The sequence below is a fragment of the Camelus dromedarius genome, chromosome 3 (assembly GCF_036321535.1).
Source record: "Camelus dromedarius isolate mCamDro1 chromosome 3, mCamDro1.pat, whole genome shotgun sequence".
Taxonomy (NCBI): domain Eukaryota; kingdom Metazoa; phylum Chordata; class Mammalia; order Artiodactyla; family Camelidae; genus Camelus; species Camelus dromedarius.
Genome location: NC_087438.1, coordinates 25,062,015 through 25,074,867, shown reverse-complemented (window position 1 = coordinate 25,074,867; position 12,853 = coordinate 25,062,015). Strand labels below are relative to the sequence as shown.

The following is a 12,853-nucleotide window of genomic DNA, read 5'->3' as shown; positions in this document are numbered from 1 at the left end:
TCACTCTTGAAGAATTGTTTCAAGGAGAACTAAGGTTTATTTTGGAGAGACAGAGGCTTCGTTGCAGCTATAATGTTTAGGTGATTTTGAGGGTTTGAATTATGAATACTTTAAATGAGAGATACTTAATTTAGATGTTAATAATGTTAAAGTATAGATTCTGTTAAGACAGAAATATGAATACTTTAATATTTTATAAATTTATATGATAACATTTCTAAAGATTACATCTTGAATTTTTTTTTTTGTTTTCATTATCTGCAGGGTTTGAGGCTTCTGGACCCCAGCTTTTGCCAGTGAGAGCACTAAATGAAGTTTTCATTGGGGAGAGTCTATCATCCAGGTACTTTTAAACCTGTGATCTTGAGTTTGAAATTTAATATTTTAGTAATTTTTAAGCTATTTATTCAACTTATACAACCTAAGATTTGTGAATAATTAATACTGTATAAATAATAGAAATGAATTATTTAATGAAATATTTCCAAACTTCTGTACATATTATTACATGTTAAAGAGGAAAGAAGGCCTTATTACCAAAAAGGTTTGTAAAACCCTAGGATAAACAAAGTTATTCAGACTTCTTTACTGCAGTATTTCCCAGAGCCTTTAATCTATCGTATAGGACCTTTATAAATGTCTATGAGAATGATATGTTTGCAACTGATGTAAAACTTTGATATTATAAATAGTCCATATTAAAATTTCCCTACTAACTCTCTTAATAGTGTTTTAAAGCTGATTTATTTGTTTGCTTGTTTTAATCCAGGATCCAGTTAAGGATCATGCATTTGGCCATCATGGCCCTTAGAGTGAATTAAGGACAATTCGTTAGCCCCACCCCTGTTTTGTCATTTATGATATTAACATTTTTGAATGGTCTAAACCAATTTCTTATGCAGAATGTTCTTTATTTTGAATTTGTATGATTTTTTTTCTCTGCATAAGATTAGGACTAAGCATTTTTGGCAGGAATACTGCATAGGTAATATTGATCCTTCTTAGTGTAATAAAAGGCAAGTGTATTGACAGTTTAAGATTTGTAACCATTATTACCAAAAATTAAGGTCAGTGAAGTTCTTCACTAGGAATATAGAAATATAATATGTGTTTTATTGATAAAATCTGTTTTGTGAGTGTTGAATATAAATTAGGCTTAAATTGTCAGTAGAATTTTTTGCAAAACTTTGTGTGACATTAGTTACCAGTTATAAAATGATTGCCATAATGTAAAGTTAATCTGATTCTTGGTAGTACTTTAGAACTTTCATTCTCATTTTTGTAGATGTAGGTAAATTAGGGGTGAGGGTTAGAGATGAATCTGTAGCCTACTTTCCTGCTACCAGAACCACGTGACCCTTTGAAGGTCATGGAATGATCCCCTAGTTTACTGAGAGTTCCATATATTCTATTTATCATCAGTTATATCATTTTATAGGAAGTTTAATTATGGGTGAGAAAAGTTTGTCTTAAAAAAGCCATATTTTAGCCAATAACTTAATTCAGGTAGTACTGAAAAGTACAAAGCCTGATTCAACAGAGTGCTTTTTGTGTTGTTGTAATTATTTTGATTCATGTAATTTTAAATTTATCAATAAAATATATTGAGCACCCTCTATGGGATGTAAAGATGAATAAGATAAAGGTAGTGGTATCTTAGTTTTTTGGAAGATAGTAAATAAAATACACCATTAAAAATCATTAAAACTAAAATGTATTCTTCAAAGAAATCAAATAAAAATATATTTTTAAAGGACTTAAAAATATAGTAAAGTGATGACACAACATTGTAAACTGACTGTACTTCAATAAAAATATATATACAAAAATATAAAAATATAAAGATGTTTATTTTAATATAGTAAGACTTATGCTATATATAAAGGTTTTGCTTTTGCTGCATATCAATTTTGAAGCAATATGAAAATGAATAATGGATACATTTATGTCATAAGAGAGAAGGAGGGAAATGTAACTCTATATAGTGATATAATCTAGTCATTATTGCTAAGGACATTGGACAGAAGAGAGCAACAACTTTAAAATGAGATTGGAGAAAGTCTACATTAAAATACATAGATGATGAAGATAAAGATGTTTTGTGAGTTTATACTTAACTCTGGGGAAGCCATTTAATGGCTTACATTATTCTGTTTGTGTATCTTAAAGGTTGTAACTTCTGAGAGCTTGCACTAGCATTGCTTTATGATTTGTACTTACTAAAAAATAACTTACAAAAGAAAGAGAACTGGGATCGGTTGATAGACTTTGGGAATTTAGTGAAATCCCATTAGGAGATTTTTAGATAGAATGCTTTTATTTTCTGTGGCAGTAGTGATTTGATTGGTTTACCCCTAATATCTGATGCTGGTTCTTTTTGTGGTCTTTGATGCCTCACCTTATATCTTTACTAAGATAAGGACAGCAATGGGTTGGCTTCTGATGCTACTGAAAAAGGTTTAATTAACTACTGGAAATATTAGAACTTATTTTTAAAGTTTTATTGACATAGACCCTTAGTAAAAGGAAAGGAGCATTTACTGGATGCCTGCTACATCAGGCACTGTGCATATGTGTATGTTATCGTATGTAGCCTCATAGCAACTCTGTAAGAAAGGTAGTTAATTGTATTTATCAGTGAAAAAATTGAGATTTGGATTGATTTTCCCAAGGTCATGTAATTAGTTAATTAGCATCAGAACTATCATATAAACCCAGCATTTCTGATTTCAGATCCTGTATTGAGTTACTATGAATAAAACTTGTGAAGTATTGCCTGTTTTTTAAACTGCTGCTTCCTTATGCAAACTTTCCTACTGGCAATGCTATCTTGAGGCCATCTTGTATTATTTCTTACATAGTATCTTGCTTATTGCTTAAAGCAATAAATAGCACCCTCAGTAGATGGTAATTATTATTTACTTTAAAATTTCTAAACTACCTACTAGAATATAAGCTTCAAGAAGACTGTCTATTACATTTGCCATTAAGTCCCCAGTACCTAGCACAGTGTTTATTAAAACATATTAGGCACTTAATAAATATTTATGGAATGAATAAATGCTGATGAGTCCTGCCAAATGTTCTCATTATCTCCATTTTATAGGGAAGTCTGTGGCTCAGAGAGCTGAAGTAAATTGCCCCAAGTCACACAGTTAATAAATAACAAAGCCAGGGTAAGCCTGTGCTTTTCTTCAGTGTGCTATACAATAGAATTCTAGTCTTCCTGAAAACTTAAGTGTTTTGCTTGGAAAATATGAACTGCAGCAATATTGTTCCTGCCTCATTTATAATGTTCTTAAACTTAAGAACATTTTAAAAGCCCAATTTTTTTTTTCTTTTCTCCTATTTGTTCTAACCTAGAATGTCTTATTCTTGGGCTGTAGCAGTGGACAGTTTAAGAAGAAGTATACCCACTCTAAAGGGACTGTGAGTTTTATTGCTGCCTTAAAAAAATAATTTCCCTGAAACCAAAATTCTATGAGTTGACTGTGACTAATCTTGATAAACTTGCATGTGAGAATGACACTAAATTTGCTCATTGTTTTGGGTTCATCTCTCACCTGACTGGACCTTTCCTTTTCTCCACCTCTGCTCCTCTTCTATCCCCACTTACCCCTAATCTCTTGTTTCCGTGTGATTCTGTCATAATAGCAGCCGTCCCTGTGGATTTGGCTGGCTTGTCTGTGTATAATAGGCTCCTAATGTACCTAAAATTTCTTATTTTCCAGGAGGAAATAACAAGGCTATGAAATAGGCTAAATGTGAATATCAGGCTTGTTATCTTTTATTTTTATGAAGAACGCTGACTTCAGAGAGAAAATGACAGAGTTGTATCATGTAAAACCTTCACAGATTAAGAGCTTGGCAGAAGTTGAAAGGGTTAGAATAAGAGCTAAATTATCCATTGAGTGCTAGTATTTGCAAGCATATCTAATAATTGTCATTGTTTTGAAAAGATGTATTTCGTTAAGGGATTATTTTAATTTTTTAATTTGCTGTAGAAAAGTAACCCAGTGTTGATTAGTGACACAGTTATTTTAAGATATAGCTCACAAAATAGGCTTTTATGTGTGTCAAAATTTCTTTGAATAGTTGCAAAAGCGTTTATGCATTCATTCAGTTAAAGAATAGTGTCATTTTTGCTGGTGTCAGAAAACTCATTTGATTCCATATTTATGAAATACTCTAATAGTTTTGTCCACTGATCCAGGACTGGTTGAGAATTTTCTTTAGAACTTTATCATCTCTCCTAGCTTACTATCAATTCAAAGGCACATTAGTATGTAACATAAGAAACAAGAGTTTAGCAGGAACTATTGGTGACTTAAAGGATTAGATACAGATTTAGGTATATCAAGGGCTGGCTACCAAGAATGAAACTCACCTAGAAATGATATTTTCTCTTTGAATTTTGAGGTTAGGCTCTGTATGTTTCCATAAAAGCAGTATCAGCAAAAATTTACAAGAAGCTCCTGTTTGAAATGTTGAAGTATTGTTAGAAAGGAGCATATAGGTCAGAGAGGGAGGCAGACATGCTAACTTTAAAAAAGGTTTTTTTGTTTTTTTTTTTGTTTTCTTTTACTTAATATTGGAATCACCATCACGATGTGTGTGCGTGTTAAGTCAGGTATGTCTAAGTTAAGCTGCCTACTTAGATTTCATCAGCTCTGAAAAAGACTATGTTTGTCTTATTTACCATGAGACAGAAGTTCAGCAGATCCAGTTTTATATTCTCAATTTATAGGGCTTCCTACTACGAGATTTCAGTTGATGATGGTCCATGGGAAAAACAGAAGAGTTCGGGGCTTAATTTGTGTACTGGAACGGGATCAAAGGCCTGGTGAGTAACTTGGGATGTTCCTTATCAACTTTTGTGAAATATTTTAAGTAATGTAATTTACTTGATGTCTCATATCAGTGTATCTAAGGCCTCTAATACCCAAGAGGTAGCCTGGTGTTGTTATGTTGGTTGGCTCATCAGTTGGGTCCAGGAGTCCAGCTTTGACTTCTTAGATTATAGCTGCAGCCTGGATTTGGTCATTATTTAGCTTTCTGCACTGGGTTTGTAACGGGAAAAAAGAAAATGAGAAATGTGTTTAGGGACTATGTGTTTTTTAAAAATGAATATTTTATGTAATAGTAAAGAAATGAAAACAAAGTACAATACCAAAAATATGCTGGAGTTTTGTGTATTCGAGGCCTAACTGGCAATAACCAGGGACATCCTGTAACTTGTTTATCCTGTGACCTTTCTATGGAAAGTCTCTTCTGCTTCTCAGTACACACATGCACGTGCCTCCCAAACTTTTATCTGTAGCTGTCTTCTCTCTTGAGTACAAACTCATATTCTAAAATTACCTACTACATAGGATGTTAATAGCAATTCAGATTCAACACATTCAAAACTGAATTTATTGTCATCAGTGTTTCTTCCTGTGTTCTCTGTCTTAATGGTGTCACTGTTAACCTTGACTTTGTATTCTAGAGAAAACACATTACTTTCTAAAACCTTGCTCTTATCTTTGAGTCTCCCTGTTCTCCCCTCTACACACACCAGTTTCTAAATCCTATCAGTTGTACTTCTGAAGTCCTAGCCCCCCTTTTCAGTTTCTGCTATTTCTTTGGTATAGTACCCCATCTTTTGAGTGAGTATTTGTGCTTCACCCTTTATTCTTCAGGCTGTCATTCAGTCTACCACAGAGTAATATTTCCGAAATATAGATATGTCTCACTATTTCCCTTGTGTGCTTTAAAGCTTTCATTGACTCCTGACTATGTTCAGATTACTCAGGTTGTTACATAAGGCCCTTCAAATGTGACCTAAGCTTCCTTGCCGGCCTATTCCTGCCCGACCTCTAACCTATCCGCACACTAGCAACACGGCCAGCTACTTACAGTTCTCAGCGCAAGCCATATTCTCTCTGGGCTTTTTGTTTTTGCTCAATGCAACTTCTTCCTGCGTTGAATACCCGAACGTTCTCTACTTTCCATCCACTGGCTGAAAAATCCCGTCTTCAAATGTCATTTTCTATAGGAAATCTTTACTAGGACCTAGTTCCTTTCATAAGCCTACTTAATTACTCCCTTTTTTTTTGTCCTTCCCCAGCACTCTTTCCTCATAGCACTGTTACAGCACTTAGCACATTAGTACATTCTGATAAGCTCATACCCAGTTAGTTTGAGCAACTTGAGGCACAGGGATGGTGACTAGTGATTTTTTTCCTGCTTCATTTTTTGTGTGCATAGCACAGTACTTAATACATACTCACTCAAATACTTTTGAATGAATGACAACATGTACACAAACACAGCTAAAGCAGTGCTTATCAGACCTTCAGTTTGGATTGTTTAAAATGGAGTTTTATTTCCTCTGCCACACACTGTGTAGTTGAGTCCTGTGTTGATGTTGCCTTTAAATATGGCTTAGATTAGAAGTTCAGTCTTCTCTTTGTTGCTTGTTAGAGGCTCCCATGTCTGCTGTGCTGTAGTGTAGAACCAGCTCACTGTGTCTGTCTCTCTGTGTCCTGCCTCTGCCCCCTTGGTTACGCAGTCCCTTTCCCTCTCTGCTCAGCCCTGTGCAGCTTGCTTGCTTCTGACATGTTCTACTCTCCTCCCTCTCACTACTGATAATTCTTTGATTATGATTGCATTTCCCATTTATCTTTTGATCCTTTTTCTCTTCAGAAAGTAGAGAGGAAAGAGAAGCCTAGGGGCCAGGGTGCTGAGGGAAAGCTGTATGTTCTGTATATTAATGATTTCAATTTATCGCACTACCATTTTTGAGCACTTTCTTTGTCACTAGTAAGTCTCAAAAATACTCTGAAATTAGGTGATTTTACTTTCATTAACAGTATAAAAAGTCTCAGAAGTTAACTGACTTGCCCAAAGACAAGTGGCTAATTAATGGTGAAGGTAGGATTTAAATTCTGGACAAACTGTAGACTCCTGAGCCACAGAAGGAGGAAAAGCATGGAGGGTCCCTTGTGGGAGGCTTATGAGACTTGATTAGAAGTGTTGCCCATGATATCCACTCTCATGCCTTTAGCTAGAACTTTGTTATGTGTTATATGGCAAGAAGGGATGGAAAATACAGCCCAATTATGTGCCAGGTGGGGAAAATGAGTTCGGGGATTAGCTGTCTCATCTTTGCATTTCCAAAAATTCTTCCACAAGACATAGGATGTAGGGGCTGTGTTGCATAGCAGGTGTCTGAATTTTTGCATTGTCACCTCCTTGCCCTTCCCAGTGTGAACTGTCACTTGCAGTGTACACCAGGGAAAGCACTGCGGAGGGGGATCGTTTACGTTTCCAGGCAGTCCTGAGGCTGTTCCCAGTCCTCCTCCATACACTCTGTCCTGGCAGACATAATTAAGGGTGAGGAGGTGTTCTTAAGTAAGAGTTTTACTAGCTGGTGAGAATATGAGACTCTCTTTGTCTTTCAAGTTGTTAGTCTTTAATAGAATTTATGTCTAATTTCAAATTGGAACTCTTAGAATGGTGAAGTTTGTAGATCTAAGCAGAAAAAATTGTTGTGTGCTAGCTGACATCTGCTCTGGCATATGGTTTGTCTTTGATGTAGAATGTAAACCGTTAGAGTGAATTGGCTGAGATTCAGATTACAGCCACAGGAATTAGTTTTAATTTAACCCCAATTTAGAGGACTTAGTTTCTGCTGATTTGCGGTATCCCTAATAAGTTCTAGGAATATTAGAGCAAGTCTTATGAATTGCTCTAATATTGACTAACTATAGTAAGGAGATATTATCACTAATATCTTTTGCCCTGTATATATTTTAATTCAGTGGAACCCTAATAAACAGTTTGTTTTTGTGACTTTTCGTTTAAAATAGAATTCCAAAACAGTATCTTTCAGTAGTGCATATATTCAGAGAAAATAGAATATGACTCATACATATTCCTTGCATTTGACATTTTCATTCAGTGTTGAGCTCTTGCCTGGAGCCAGGTAGTACCCTAAGTGTCTTGCATCTTGTGTGACAGTAATGCTAATGAGATCGGTATTGGGAACCTCGTACTAAGCAGTAAGAAAGTCAGCACACTCAGAGTATTTTTCCTTATACCACATACTAAGTATGAGCAAAAGTACGGAGGCTGAATGAGCTTGCGGTGTTTGGAATGTGAAATTGGAGGGTGGATAAAGGTGGAAAAATAGGATGGGCAAGGGCCAGATTTTAGATCTGTCTCCAGTATACAGACATGATCTGTGAATGACCCCAATTTTTTAATGTGAAATTTTGTGTGTCTGCATTTTTCTTAAGAGAACGTCGAAATGTTTTTGGAGGGTATAGGATTAGACGGGTATACACAGTATCTCTTACTCCTCCTCCTCAAAAGTGTTAAAAGCCACTGAATGAGGTTTAGAGTGATGCGACTATGCAGTGTTGTTCCTGGTGTTGGAATTATCTACTAAGGCCATGTGAGAAGAGTTATGAGACAGAAGAATTCTAAATTCCTAGAAGATTTTGTTTTTAAACCTTTCCTTAACCATCTTTTTGGACCCCAGCACAGAGCTACTTTTAAACATTATTCATGTTTATGTTAACATTTGTTCTTGTGGTTAAGCAAGGCATCATACTGGTAAAAGATTTTTCATTTCAAGAACTATTTTATAATTTAAAGAAATACACGTTTTAAAAATATGTTAAATAGTACAAAAGGGTATACAATGAAAAGCTAGTCTCTCATTTTAATTTCTAGTACTTATCTTGAGACACAACCACTCAATATATGTATAATGTTTTAATATCAATAAAATAGGGAAGTTTTATATATGTATATCATATAGTGCCTTTGGTTTTTTAACATATGGGTATCTTTCTATATCATTATGTATAGTTGTATTTTAGTCTTTTTAATATCTACATAATACTCTGAGTAGCTATAATATAATTTATTTAACCAGCTTACTATGGTTTTGCTATTATTTGCTTCCTAGTTGCTTTGCTGTTATAAATAATGCTTCAGTGAATATCCTTTCTTGTCTTTGCATATGGTATGTGCAAGTGTATTTTAGGATAAACTACTAGAGTGAAGACTATGCTCATTTTAAATGTTGGTATTGCAGAATTGCCCTCCAACTGTGGTTTCTATAATTCCATAAGTGTATGAGAATACTTCTTTTCCCATACGCTATCAATGCATTACTTATCAGTTTTCACTTCTTAAAATCTGAGAAAAATCTTGTTTTAATTTGTATTTCTTCAACTATGAGTAAGAGTGAACGTTTTTTCATGTAGGCCCATGAGATGTTTGCCCACGTACTTTGCCCACTTTTTAAAACTTTGTGGCATGGTTATTGTCTTTTGGTTGCTTTTTCCTCTGATAATTTATAAGAATTCTTTGTACATGATGTGGATTATTCCTTTTTCATTTTAGTATGTTTTTAGAATTAAAATTTAAAATGTATGTGGTGTTTGTTTCTAGGTCATTCAATATTAACAGGGTTGCAACTCAGGCTGTGGAAGATGTTCTAAATATTGGTGAGTGCCAAGATAGCTATTATATTTTGTAATTATAATATCCTATGTCATATATATATTTTATTGTATGTTAGCTATAATATATGTTACAGAATATTTTATTTAATCAAGATGTTTTCCCCCTTTCCTTTTTCAATAGCAAAACGACAAGGAAATTTAGATCTTCCATTGAACAGAGAATTGGTAGAGAAAGGTCAGTGACAAATGATCATAATTACTCACAATTTAAGTTAAATTTTGTGTAGATTTTGAGGATAGTATTGTGAATGTACTTGTCTAATTAGCAAACAGTGCTTTTTGGACTCAAACATGCTCTTAATATAATATCCCTTTAAATATATTTAAACAATAAAAAGTTTAGAGCTGGAGTCTTATATATGATTTTTGTTAACCATGGAAATAAAACCTCTATGTTATATTTCATTGTGACTGCAAACATATCCTAAGGGATGTGAAAATGTAGAAAAATACACATCTGACAAATAGGAAATGTACACCTAAACTCCATTGCTGTTAACATCCTCTGAATGGGAAGGAACTCTGAGCTGTGAATGCTGATCTTCATATTCACTACTGTGTTCGCTTTAACCTTCTACTTACTCCGCCCAGTTATTTTGGGGCTCCTTTAAGAGAACTAGCACTGCTGGGGAAAGGATACTGACTAGAGAGTTTGAAGACTTAGGTTCCAATCCCAGAACAAACTGGCCTCTCACTGTGAAATGATGGGCAAGACTGACTCCATTCCTCCATTTCCTCAACTGTTGAATCAGAAAGTGGAAGGAGCTTGCTGGTGTATAGGAATTCTTGAAATTTATTTTTTAAATTTTATTTTAAAAAGTATTTAAATTCTTAAACTGAAAAACATAGTCATTTGATTTGCATCTGAAATTTTAACACACTAAAGTCTACTCATCTACCAGGATCATTTTTGAAAGTATGGACCTCAAAGCTAAATCTTGTTGTCTCTGTTTAATTGAAGAATATCCTAAGATTTTAAGGTAAATTATTTTTATTGAAGAATATCCTAAGATTTTAAAAAATCAACATAAAATCCAAACTTGTTAATGGTTGCCTCTACCTACCTTTATAAGAATTTTTCAACATACACAATCAAAACAAAATAAAGACATAAGGTAGATATTGGCACATTTAAGACTGCAACTGTCATCCATAAATATTTGCATTTGAGAGAGTTATCAGAAAAGGCATGTTCTTATTGGTTGCCTTTAGAGTGATTTAGCAGTACATGATAAAGTATTTTACCAATGTCAGTTAATCTATTTATATATTTTGAATTCCCATATAAGACTTTCTTTGTTGGCAAGATGGTTTGCCTTTAAAATTGTAAACAGAACTAAATCTCTGAGGTCCCTTTCAGCCCTCTAAAACAGACTATTTTCTTCTTCTTTCAATTTAAGACCTAAAAGATTATTTCAGTCACTTCTTATAAGCTAAGATTAGTGTTAAATCTGTATCAAAGAAAGGAAAATTAGGCATTTATAATAATTGACTCTTCATTATATGATTTAACTTAAAGCATAATGTATATAAACAAGTGAAATTTATATCAGGTATATAAACTAATTTAAAATCACTATATATAAAATACAGTGATTGATTTTTCCCTTAGTAAACATACCACTTTACTTTACTTGCAGGAATGTTAGTCTTGTGAAGATTTGACTGTCTTCAGAAGCAGTTGTGAATGCCAATGGGGCAGTCGCTGTTACAGACACTTCTAGAGCTACTTCCTTCAGAGCTAGCATATTGTGTGTGTGAGTGTGTGTGTGTGTGTGTGTGTGTGTGTGTGTGTGTGTTCCCAGAGAGGCAAATTTTCATTTTTGAGAATGAGTTAGATATTTTTATTTAAGAGCCAAATAATTCAAATGAAATTTGGGTATATAACGTAGATTATGTGACAATCTAGTAATGACTTTTAATGTGGTCAATTAAACACTCTTTCAAGCCCAATTTCTTTGTACAAGTTGTCTTTAACCAATTTGTACTCTGCATGCCAACTCTTGTGTGCCTCTTGGTTAGAGAGAAAGCAGGTCCCTTTCTAAGATTTCTAAAAATATCTTGAGTAATGGCAGTTTCGTTAGAGAAAGCATACTGCCTGTCATTGTTTGAGACTGCATTTTATACCAAGACTATTAATTTATAATTATATTTAGGAACCCTTTGGCATGATATTTTGGAAAGGAACTTATTAGCAAGGGAATATGGTAACTCAAGTTCCATTTTTGAGTGCCTCAAACTAGTTTCTTTATTTTCATTTGATTACTACCTTTGTAGTCCCCCCCCCCCCACCACAATGTAGCTATTTCTTCTATATTGTGGTTGATGTAGGCTTCTGTGGGCTAATCTTGAAACCTACTCCTTACTTATAAGGGTTTTTTTTTTGTTTTTTAGTTTTTTAAATGGAATGTATTGTGAGTTCCAAGAAACTTCCTGCCAAACAGACCTTTGGAATAGAACTGCGTTTAAGTTGGTGATAGCATCCACTTTCGTTTACCCTTCTCAGAAGTGTAAAACACTCAGAAGTCTTTCACTGAAGGTGCTAATATTCTGCTTTTCTCTTTTATAGTAACAAATGAATATAATGAATCACTGCTTTACAGTCCAGAAGAACCAAAAATACTTTTCAGTATTCGAGAACCAATAGCAAACAGAGTTTTCTCAAGCAGTCGTCAGCGCTGTTTTACCTCAAAGTAAGCTTCCAAAAACCGACTTGTGATTGTTTTCATCTCTTGTAATTATAAAGCATACTTGGTTTTAAAGTAATTTCATTAAATTCACTCATTCAAAGGAAAAGGAAAAGTAGGACCTGTGGAGCTAATGAGGTATCATGCTAACCTGGCTAAAGTGATATTTTCTTTAAAACTTATTGTGCCATTTTAGAGAAACTAAAATTTAAATGAATAGAAAGGATCTAGTTATTTAATTGGGTGATATGGGCTTTTTTATTTTTTAAAAATATATTAAGACACAACAAAATCAAATTATCATTGTAAAGGAAACTGGAAAGCAACTTTTTTTAATATGCTGTGGAACAGAAGCATATAAACCTAACTTGTATAGCAATAACCCTTTAGAGTGGAAGTCATTTCTTTCAGCTTTTCCCTAACATGAGCCCCCCTTCCCACATCTATTGAATTTCTCAGATTTTTTTTTTTGAGAAGAGGATATACAAAAATGTTTATAATTTCTTATTTTGTAAAAGTTGCCCAATTATCCAAACTAACAGGAAAACCTGTAATTATGAAAAAATGTCATCTATCTCATGGCAAGCAAAGAGCAGTTTAATTACAAATTGCTGCTTATAGTGTCCATCTGTGTGTTTTGAAAAT

General features: G+C 33.9%; 1 protein-coding gene across 2 annotated transcripts in view; it reads left to right on the top strand.

The window, feature by feature from the left end:
• NADK2 (NAD kinase 2, mitochondrial) overlaps nt 1-12,853 on the top strand; it is a 42,426-nt gene that overhangs the window by 25,696 nt on the left and 3,877 nt on the right. Inside the window, exons 7-12 of one of the 2 annotated variants that reach the window (XM_064480094.1) lie at nt 265-343; nt 3,364-3,429; nt 4,748-4,843; nt 9,448-9,503; nt 9,643-9,696; nt 12,091-12,214. In XM_064480094.1, the coding sequence (XP_064336164.1) occupies nt 265-343; nt 3,364-3,429; nt 4,748-4,843; nt 9,448-9,503; nt 9,643-9,696; nt 12,091-12,214 (475 nt within the window). The remainder of the gene's footprint in view (nt 1-264; nt 344-3,363; nt 3,430-4,747; nt 4,844-9,447; nt 9,504-9,642; nt 9,697-12,090; nt 12,215-12,853) is intronic. The other variant, XM_031444043.2, reaches the window with a different exon arrangement.